This window comes from Berghia stephanieae, chromosome 14 (assembly GCF_034508935.2).
Source record: "Berghia stephanieae isolate SIO BIC M18660-M18661 chromosome 14, UCSD_Bste_1.3, whole genome shotgun sequence".
In the NCBI taxonomy this organism is placed as follows: domain Eukaryota; kingdom Metazoa; phylum Mollusca; class Gastropoda; order Nudibranchia; family Aeolidiidae; genus Berghia; species Berghia stephanieae.
Genome location: NC_088373.1, coordinates 4,818,165 through 4,829,792, shown reverse-complemented (window position 1 = coordinate 4,829,792; position 11,628 = coordinate 4,818,165). Strand labels below are relative to the sequence as shown.

The window sequence follows — 11,628 nt, the reverse complement described above, 5'->3', positions numbered from 1 at the left end:
TTTTGTAGTTGATTTTGTGGAACATTAACTCTCTGATTAACTTTTGGACAAAAGGCCAGTTGTATTTGAAGGCCACAGGGGAAAATCGTTTAAAGTCCGAAAGACCCTTACTGTTCTAATTTCACAATAATTTGGTATTAAAATCAACCAAGAGCTTATTTTTTATATGCATCTGACTTGTGGTCAAAATATATAAGTTTAGTAATTCACATTCAGTTGAATTCATCGGAATAATAATAAACATAATATCATGTGGCGTTTTCAATGGGTTTCCAAACTTTAATTTTGATTTTCTCAAAAGCTGAAAAATGTGACTTTGATCGTTTTCCCCCCTGATCTTCATTTGTTTTCACTTAATAAAGGAGGTTGAAATGTTTTCTCAGACTGGTTCAGATCTGTTTTCTGTTCCCCTAACCCTTTCCTTACCAGCTATTTTCAGAATTTTCACCAAAATTTCCCACCCACCAAACACAAAAATAGTTGGGGGTTTTTGTGTCTTACTCAAACAGAAAAGAAATAAATACATTCTATGCAAAATATAGATCAGCAAAATGAACTCTACAACACAGTGTCAAGAATTTTTAGCTATAATAAAAACGTTTTTTCTTTAAAGTGTGTGATTTACAAAAGGCATCTGAATGATAAAAGTGCTGGTTGGATCGTAACGAATGGGACGATTTTCCTATGGTTGGTAAGGAGAGGGTTAAGTATAATCTTTGATATTCAAATTTAATGACACAGTGAGACATGTCAGTTTTTATGTATAGCAATTCGTATTTAATTTATTTGAATTTGCCTATATAGTATCAATAGTATTATTTCATAATAATATTATGTCAATATAAGGAATAAAACAATTATCAAAGTTGTCATTATAATCGTTCCATTCATTATCATCTTTGCAAATTTTGTCCTCCTCCTCCTCCTCCTCCTCCTTCTCCTCCTCCTCCTCTTCCTCCTCCTCCTCTTCATTCTTCTCCACATCATCTTCTTCATCATCAGTTACCATGTTCAACGTAATTAATCGTTCGTCATTATCATCATCATCATCATCATCATCATCATCATCATCATCATCATCATCATCATCATCATCATCATCATCATCATTATCACCTATCTATATCCGGAGAAAATTGAAATATTCCACAGCCCTTTTCACCAAAGTGTGAGTTGCATTCACTTGATTAAAACAGTTTGGCATTTGCCCGATCAACATCTCACGGATCACGATGTTAATAAGCCTATTGACAAAGGGCACGACCTCTTCGCCACAGATGTCCTCGACCTTGCCATCAATGCATCCCATGACGTCATGAACTAAGGGACATAATTTGTCACGACGCATTCCTGCTTGATACTTCTGTGCCATTTCTGACGCCATTGTCTGTGGAAAAACAAGACGAACCAGTTATCTCCCCTACTCTGGAATAACACACACGTATAGATAGTATGTGCTTGGCTAAGAAGCTCACAACATTGCCATCCGGAAGTATAACCTACCAACACACAAAACTGTGTGTAATCTTGAATGTTTTTAGTCTAGTGAATACAGTTTAGTGGGAATTACTCACAAACGCGGATTGCAAAAAAAAAAAAAAGCAAAAAAAAAAAAAAAAAAAACCCCCAAAAAAACAGAAGGACCCGGGTGACGTCAACTTCATTCTATCTATAGAAAGTAATAATCAAAAATTAATATAACAGCTTCAAAAAAGAACAAATTACTAAATACGGAACGTTTCGGATTCAATACCCTTCTTCAGCTAACAACAACAACAACAAATAATAAAGACATAATTACATTACTAAATTCCAGATAGACGACAGAGATAATTGGTAGGTCTTCTCTTGTAGAACAATCCAAGATTATCTCTTTCTACTGTTATAATAAGAATAATAATAATAATAATAATAATAATAATAATAATAATAATAATAATAATAATAATAATAATAATAATAATAATGATATTATTATTATTATTATTATTATTATTATTATTATTATTATTATTATTATTATTATTATTATTATTATTATTATTATTATTATTATTATTATTATTTATTATTATTATTATTATTATTATATTATTATTATTATCATTATTCATTATTTATTATATTATTATTATTATTATTATTAATATTGTTATCATTATTATCATTATCATTAATGTTATTATTATTATTATTATTATTATCATCATCATCATCATCATCATCATCATCATTAATATTATAACAATTTACTATTTTCATCATCATCATTATTCTAATTACCGTTACCCTAGCTCACCATTTAAAGAAATATTATGACAAGATGTTCAGAAGACAAAGATCTTACCTGAACGCATTGCTTAGCTTCGTCCTCAAAACGTTCTTTGAAACTTCCATTGGTGAAGCATTCTGCCTGTAGAACCTGTTTGGCTTCGTCGCGACTGTTGCATATGTATTCCAAGACCTTGACCCCAGCTCGCTCCAAAGAAGACCGCCTCATAACTATGAACATGCAACTGCCCATACATTCGCGAAGCGTTGACATCAGTTGGCACGCTTCGTCTACGTCTGGTTCTTGATCCTTGAAGCGTTGGACGCCTGTGTGGAATTGGCTGGTGCACAGTTGGATGTCACGGGTGCAGCGTGCTCTAGAGGGTCGGAATCTTGCCCCGTGGATGACTTCGACGACGACAACGAGGGCGAGGACGAGGAAAAGGAAGGATGCGGCTGAAGCTCTCATTGTGTCTTTATATGTCTTAGAAAATTTGGAAGACGAATAAAGAGAATGTTTGTAGAATATTGTTTATTAAACAATTAGGAACATTGTGAAAAGAAGGAAAAAGAAGAAGAAGAAGAAGAAGAAGAAGAAGAAGAAGAAGAAGAAGAAGAAGAAGAAGAAGAAGAAGAAGAAGAAGAAGAAGAAGAAGAAGAAGAAGGAAGAAGAAGAAGAAGAAGAAGAAGAAGAAGAAGAAGAAGAAGAAGAAGAAGAAGAAGAAGAAGAAGAAGAAGAAGAAGAAGAAGAAGAAGAAGAAGAAGAAGGAAGAAGAAGAAGAAGAAGAAGAAGAAGAAGAAGAAGAAGAAGAAGAAGAAGAAGAAGAAGAAGAAAGAAGAAGAAGAAGAAGAAGAAGAAGAAGAAGAAGAAGAAAAGGAAGAAAAGGAAGAGAAGAAGAAAGAAGAATTAGAAGAAGAAGAAGAAGAAGAAGAAGAAGAAGAAGAAGAAGAAGAAGAAGAAGAAGAAGAAGAAGAAAAAGAAAAGAAGAAGAAGAAAAAAAGAAAATTCGTTTACAGACGTGGCATGCATAAAAATGTATAAACACAAAGTTGAGAATCTATGGCGGCAATACCTATATAAATATATATAAATTTTACAAAGCGAATTATGTTGTCCCCATGACCCCCGGTTGGAACCCGTATGCAAAAGCACAAAAATGTAAAAATATACAACCAAGAACCAAAAGAACACTTTATAATATATTTATTTGATGAATTGAGTAAGTTAACTTATATAGATAGTTCAAAGATGACGTCACTCATGTCTTTGTTATTGTTTTTTTGCCATCCGCGTTCATGAGTACTTCTCACTAAATTATAGATAGAATGCGCTTGGCCAAGGAGTTCACAACATTGCCATCCGGAAGTATAACGGACCAACACACAAACTCTGTGTAACCATGAACTTTTATAGTCTGGTTAATACAGTTTAGTGAGAACAACTCACAAACGCGGATGGCAAAAACGATAACAAAGGCCGGAGTGACGTCATCTGCATACTATCTATATTAACCAGACTATAAACCATCAAGGTTACACACCGTTTTGTGTATTGACCAGTTTTACTTCCGGATGACAATGTTGTGAACTTCTTAGCCAAGTGCATACTATCTATAGAAAGCTACGGTAACAAAACTATGTTTTCAAGACATGCTATTGCCTCAAAGGTCTTTATATAATATTTGTCGCTTTCGAGCCAACAATCCGTAGTTCTACAATTTTTTCGTAGTGGTTGACAGGTCTGTAAATGTTCAAGTTTATAGATAGTATGCGCTTGGCCAAGAAGCTCACAACATTGCCATCCGAAAGTATAAAGGACAAATACACAGAACTATGTGTAACCTTTGAACGGTTATAGTCTGGTTAATACAGTTTAATGAGAATTACTCATAAACATGGGTGACAAAAAAACAACAACAAAAAAAACAATAACAAAGACATGAATGACGTCAACTTCATTCTATCTATAACAAGTTGTTTTTTTGTAAATTCTTACTCACCTCGTTTATAAAAAAAGAACAGTTGGGACAACCAACAACGCCAAATGTTTTTGACACGTTTTGAATGGTCTCCGTTATATATAAATATCCAAATTATCAAATACAATCTGAAAGCGATTATTTGATGGACAGTTTTTGGTTACCCCGAGTCAGGAGCTATTATCTGTCATTTGTGGTAATCAAAGCCCTTCCCTAATTTTCTGGGGGGAAGTTTTTTGACCAGGGCTGTCAGAATTCCAGAGTTATGCGTGGCCATTTTGAACTTCAACAGTGGCCAAATTGAACTTCAACTGGCGAATTAGTCGCCAAACACTATATATTATGCTGTGCGCTTGGTCAAGAAACTCACAACATTGTCATCCGGAAATATAACTGACCAACACACAAAATTATGTGCGGTCTTGAACGTTTTTAGTCTGATTAATACAGTTTTGTGAGAATTACTCATCAATTTTGATGGAAAATATAATAACAAAGACCTGAGTGACGTCAACTTCGTTCTATCTATAAGTTAACGAAGGCGATGCTTTAACTCCCATGAAAAGCTCATCGTTTTTGGAAGTTGATGATATACATCTAAGATAAATACCCATAACCTCCGCCAGCCTTTGTATAGATAGTTCGAAGATGACGTCACTCAGGTCTTTGTTATTGTTTTTTGCCATACGCGTTTATGAGTAATGCTCACTGAACTGTATTAACCTGACAATAAAGGTTCATGGTTACACACAGTTTTGTATTATACTTCCGGATGGCAATGTTATGAGCTTCTTAGTACTATCTATAACCTTAATTGTTATTGTCTTTTTAATACTTTAACTGAGAACTACTCATACAAATGGCGGGCAAAATGAATAACAAAGAGCTGAGTGACGTAAATTTCATTCCATTTATAAAAATATCGACAAAACTAAGAGAAACATTGTTATCTTAAAAAATAATAAAAGATATAAATTAGAAATAAAAGTGAATAATTCAAAATGTCAAATTAAGAACTCAAGGAGCAAACACCTGTGTCAGATATATATATATATATATATATATATATATATATATATATATATATATATATATATATATATATATATATATATATATATATATAAATATATATTGTGATGTTTACCACGATATTAGAGTCAGTCTACATCGATGTTTCAGGCCTTCCAGCCATCTTCAGGACTGTGTGTTACATGAGTTTGGTTTGTTGTGTGTTGTTGCTTGTTGCTTGTTGAATATATATATATATATATATATATATATATATATATATATATATATATATATATATATATATAAAGAACTGAACAAGTGTATATGAAATGTGCCAGAAAGAGTAAGAAAGATAATTGAAATCTAATAATTGAAACATGTTGCTCTTTGCGACTAATTTTGACAAATTTGGTCACCAACGCCGCCATCTGGCAAACGTGTCCGTGACATCTATCCTGTCCAACGCCAAATGTTTTTGACTTTCAAAATGGCCGGGTTCAAGGTCGTCATTATTGATATCACGTGGTGTAAAATGAGCAGACTTTCTAAATGTGACTTGTCGTCACAAAACAGTTATAATGTCAGGGTTGATCGTAGCCATCGTTAAGTTATAGATAGAACGACAATGACGTCACTCATGTCTTTGTTATTGTTTTTGTTTTGCCATCCGCGTTTATAAGTAATTCTACTTAAACTGTATTAACCAGACTATAAAAGTGAATGGTTACACATAGTTTTGTGTGTTGGACCGTTATACCTCTGGATGGCAATGTTGTGAGCTTCTTAGCCAAGCGCATACTATCTATAGCCTGACCGTAACGATCGTTAACTTCAAGCCTGGAACCAAAGAGCGTGTATGTAACGATTGTTATGTTACCAAGAGCTCTCTCTTCCCGCTTTTGGTGAAGCCACGCATCTTCCGTCTTCTACTCGTATTTTCTTCATTGTATCAGTAAGCCTAGAGCGCATGATACACGCGGAGCACACCCACCTCGCTGTCTCGCCTGGCACGCGACAATAGCATTGCGGTTAAGAGAAGTGAGAGCTCTTGGTAACTACGTTACCCTACAAACTCTTTGTTGGAACTGACCAAAAGACACGTCTTTGGCCACAAAAGAAAACAAATAAAATGGTGAGTTTTATTTAATAGGTCAACCAATGGGATCACTTGTTTCCTTGAACTTTACTCATGTCAACTCACAAGACGATGCATAAACCTGGAAAATGACATCAATCTATAAGTCCTTGTGGGTTCTAGCGTAGCCATCGTTAACATATATATATATATATTATATATATATATATATATATATATATAGTATGCGCTTGGCTAGGAAGCTCATAACATTGCCATCCGGAAGTGTAACGGACCAACACACAAATCTGTGTGTAACCATTAACTTTTATAGTCTGGTTAATACAGTTTAGTGAGAATCACTCACAAACGCGGATGGCAAAATACAACAACAAAGACTTGAGTGACGTCATCTTCATTCTATCTATCGCCTGACACTAGAACCGTCGCCATCGTAAAGTTATAGATAGTATGTGCTTGGCTAAGAAGCTCATAACATTGCCACCCGGAAGTATAACGGACCAACACACAAAACTGTGTGTATCCATGAACGTTTATAGTCGGGTTAATACAGTTCAGTGAGCATTACTCATAAACGCGGATGGCAAAAAACAATAACAAAGACCTGAGTGACGTAATCTGCATACTATCTATAGCCTGACATTGAAACCCAAAAAGACTGGCATTATTTGGTTTTTGTACAGCCTAGTGAGCTGTCGTTAGTAGTGCTCATGGAAACAAGTGGTCCCATTGGTTGAACTATTGACTACAACTCACGATTTGTTTTCTTTTGTGGCCAGAGACTGGCATTTTGACGTCATAGTTTGGTATTACATATGCACACATATCATAGTAACATCCTCGTCGTTGTCATCATCATCATCATCATCATCATCATTGTCACAGTAAAGGTTGTTCACAATTATCTTATTAAATTTTATTTTATTAAGAACTGAATTCATCTCACTCCAGTTATATTTCGGTAGGCTTAGATAAACTTTACCTTCTAATATTAGATCGTCTTTCCTTTTATAGCCTTCCCTCGAATTAATTTCTAATTAGTGAATACTTTTCGTTCTACATTCTGTCACGTAGCCACTTATTATAAAAGCTGATAGGTCTAACATTTGACACTCACTTTCTCTCCACAATCTATGCCGGACGGCCAGTCGCTCTATTCCTTATATATATATATATATAAACTGGAAGATTTTTATCTTTTGGGACTTTGTAGATATTATATCTACACCATTAAGACGCCGGAGCTTTTAACTTTGATTGTATAATCTTCAAGGATCAAACCCGAGCCCGCTGTCAAGGACTACATAATAACTTCTTACCAATTGCCTGGAAGTGGAATTTTACGAGTCCAATCCTGTTATCAGAGGAATAGATCATCCAAGCCCATCAACTGCCTGGAAACGTAAACTTACGAACCTGACATATTATCATAAGTTACGTAAAATATTCATATCTCTATTTGTAACTGCCACGATCACTGTTTATCTCTTTTAATTAAATTTCATCATTATTTTTATTTCATTGTAAACAAATCGTTAATTGTTTTTTCATTTATAGTAACTAGTAAATTCTGGGGCCTCATTCTACATAGATCTTTATGCATAGTCGAGTAGCTCTTTACTCACTTGAGACCATGACATTTTGGAGGGGACACATATAAAGAATTGAATTTATTTAGTTACTTATATCTATTTCATCTAACCTTAAAGTTTAAATTGTAAAACTCTTAATTGCCCCACTTGATCATATTTTAATTGAACTCCCTATTTACAGGATTAATTTTTTTTTCTTTTTCATTTCTTCATTTAAATGGAATAGCCATTTATCCATTCATTCTTTCATTCAAATTGAATAGCATTTTATTGATTCATTCCTTCATTCATTTATTCATTTATAAATTATTCATTCATTCATTGTTCATTCATTTATTTATTCATTCATTCATTGTTCATTCATTTATTTATTCATTCATTCATTCATCCATTCATTCGTTTATTCACTCATTTATCCAATCATTCATACATTAATTCCTCCCTTCATTCTTTCATTCATACATTATCCATTCATTCATTCATCTATTCACTCAGTTTTTCATTCATTCATTCATTCCTTGTCCACTTTGTTATTATATCACTCATTTCATTTTGTTGTTTGCCTCATTCATGAATTGTTTTCAATATGTTTACATTCCATAACGATTCATTCACCTATCATCCAATCACTCAGTGTTGTGAACACATTTTGTAACTATTGTAAATCTTACGATATTTTATTGTTTTGTATTTCAGACATCACTGTTAAACACTCTTCAATGCCTAATTACAATTGTTGAACAACCATTGAACAAGAGAGAGGTCCCAGCCACGAACTGAGTTGGTAAATATATCCTTCATTATTCTCTTTTACATGAGTTGGGCATCACATAGTAACTATAGACATCGTGATTTGTTTTGCATAGTGATTTGTTTTAAATGCATTTTTGGCATATTACTGTTACCGAAAACCACTTATATATTATGTTCTGAAAAGTGAGTCTTTAAAAACTAAATAATAATAAAAGGAGTCTACTTGCCGTCGTGTTATATTTAGTGATAGATAACTTGGGATTATTTTGGTATCCTATTATTGTTATCACACTTTAGTATATTAGCGTCATTGCGAATAATTGTACACAAACTAACGACGAGTCACACACATTGGTGATACATTTTTCGTAGTAACATAGTTTAGAGTACACGCGATTGACACATTGTTATTGACACAAATCATAATAACTCCGCATTGTATTGACACATTGCTTTATAAGATATAACGATAAAAGGCATCAAATTCAACATACATAATAAGTTGAAATAAGAGAGAGAGAGATTTCTAAAAATAGAACAGTTCATTCCAGTAAGTGTAAATAAATAAAACAGTCAGTAACAGTATCCTGTCAATATAATATATATAAAATATCGTAACTAATTTATTGCAACATGGAAGCATATAAAAGATACTTAAGTCTCGCAAAGGACTTAGAAATACCCCAGGAAAGAATATTTTCATGGTGCGAAGAGAAAGTAAAAGAAGAAAAAGAACATGAAGAAAGAATACGTAGAGAAGAACGAGAAGAAAGAGTCCAAGAAAGGGAACTAAAAAGACGAATAGCTTTAGCAGAAGAAGAAACCAAAAGGACCCAAATGATGCTGGAAATTGAAAAAACAAAAACCGGTCATGAAAGAAAACATAATAATAGTGATGAATTTTTCGTGAAACTTCCACGCATGCCAACATACGATGAACGCTCAGACTGCCTAGAATCCTTCTTACACCGATTCGAAGTTCAGGCTAAAGGTTATCGTTGGCCAGAAAACAAATGGGCCACAGCCTTGATTAACTGCTTATCTGGAGAACCGCTAAAAGTTTTCTATACCTTAACAACTGAAGATGCAGATGACTATGGAAAAATTAAAGACGCTCTACTAAAAAGATTTAGATTAACGGAAGATGGTTACCAGGAAAGGTTTCACACTGCAAAACCGGAAAGTGGAGAAGACTTTAATACATTCGTGAACCGAATTACTCAATTTCTAAATCGGTGGCTTGAGTTGGCAAACGTAAAACAAGACGACTTTGCAGGCCTTTACTATCTCACGCTGAAGAATCGAATCTATCAAGCTTGCAACCCAGATTTAGTCGCATTCTTTAAAGAGAGAAAGCCAGAAAACTTGGACAAATTAAAAATCTACGCAGAAAACTTTAACAGCGCACATCCATTGACACCCCTTAGCAGAACATTGAAGGAACCATACTACGCTGCCGCTGCTCAGAGTCCAGGTACACCTAAAGTTCAGTACTCAAATAGAACGAGCCGATCAATCACTCGGAACACGCAAGTGAAACAAGATGACCATAGTAACAAACCATGGAACAAACAGTTCAATAGAGACCATAGCCGACCCTATCAAAACAAAACAAGAAATAGCACTGACAATAATACTGAGTATAAGAAAACCAACAAACCTATAATTAAATGTCAATATTGTGGAATGAAAGGCCACACAGCAGACAAATGTTACAAAATCGTGGGATATCCAAAAGAAACTGCAAATGCATCACTCCAAACAGGTGTAAATAATCAGACACGAGTAATGTCAGGAGAAAATATAAATGTGTATTGCGTGAAAGGTATGTCACTTTTAACACAAACTCACAAATCAGGATCGCTATTTTTTTGTGAAGGCAAAGCTAATGGAACTGATTGCAAAATATTGAGAGACACAGGATGCAGTACAGTAGGAATAAAAGCATCTTTGATCAATGACGAAGACAAAACTGGAAAAACGGTACAATGCATCACATTCAGTGGCACAGTCGAAACCTTTGAAACAGCTAACGTGTACATAGAAACCCCATACTATACAAGAATAGTGGAATGCTGTATACTTCCCAACCCCGTCGCTGATGTTATTGTTGGCAATATAAAAGGTCTTAAAGACAACCCAACAGATGTAAAAGAATGGTCATTAACCCAAGAAACAGCTTGTCTAGCAGAAACAAGAAAGATGACTAAGACAACAGAGAAGCCAATGACTATTTCTCTTGAACCACAACAATTTGACAGGAACACGTTCATTGAAGAACAGAAAAAGGACCCGACTTTAACATCATATTTCAATATCGCAAACCAAGGGACGAAATCAAAAGTTGAATACATCATTGAAAAAGATATTCTGTTCAGGTTACATAGGAAAAGAAATAAAATAGCTAAACAACTGGTCACGCCGAGTATTTACAGAAACAAAATCCTTGGAATAGCGCACGATTCAATAAATTCTGGACATCTTGGGAGCTCTTCCACATTGAAGAGAATATCCGAGAATTTCACATGGCCTGGAATTACTAAAGACGTCCGAGAATATGTGAAATCTTGTGACACATGCCAAAGAAGAGTCGCAAAAGGCAGAATACCGAGATTGCCATTAGAGACAACCCCAGTTATTGAAAAAGTTTTTCAAAAGTTGCAATTGATATTATAGGCCCTTTAACAAAATCAGATAGAAACCATACACACATACAACATTAGTGGAACACGACATAAAGTTAACCACATCTACCCCTATCAACGTGAAAAACTATCCTATTCCATTTCACGCACGAGAACAAGTTGAAAAGGAAGTTAAGGATATGCTAGATACAGGAATAGTTAGATATTCTTCAAGCCCATACTCATCACCAATAGTAGTAGTGAAAAAGAAAGACGGATCGATAAGGCTATGTATCGAC

The 11,628-nt window shown here is 34.3% G+C and overlaps 1 protein-coding gene across 1 annotated transcript; it reads right to left on the bottom strand.

Moving 5' to 3' along the window:
- Positions 1-656: 656 nt before the first annotated feature.
- Positions 657-4,350, bottom strand: LOC144959863 (uncharacterized). The gene is made up of 3 exons (XM_078892669.1): positions 4,272-4,350; positions 2,348-2,755; positions 657-1,387 (listed from the first exon to the last, which is right to left on the bottom strand). Exons 2-3 carry the CDS (start codon positions 2,738-2,740, stop codon positions 1,121-1,123), a joined length of 660 nt encoding a protein of 219 aa, XP_078748795.1. The 5' UTR covers positions 2,741-2,755; positions 4,272-4,350; the 3' UTR covers positions 657-1,120.
- Between the last annotated feature and the right edge of the window lie 7,278 nt (positions 4,351-11,628).

Excerpts from the sequence above, each read along its gene's own strand:
- LOC144959863 (XM_078892669.1), bottom strand. The coding sequence starts at position 2,740 with ATGAGAGCTTCAGCCGCATCCTTCCTTTTCCTCGTCCTCGCCCTCGTT. Across the intron at positions 1,388-2,347 it reads AAGCTAAGCAATGCGTTCAG|ACAATGGCGTCAGAAATGGC; the intron begins GTAAGATCTTTG and ends GTTTTTCCACAG.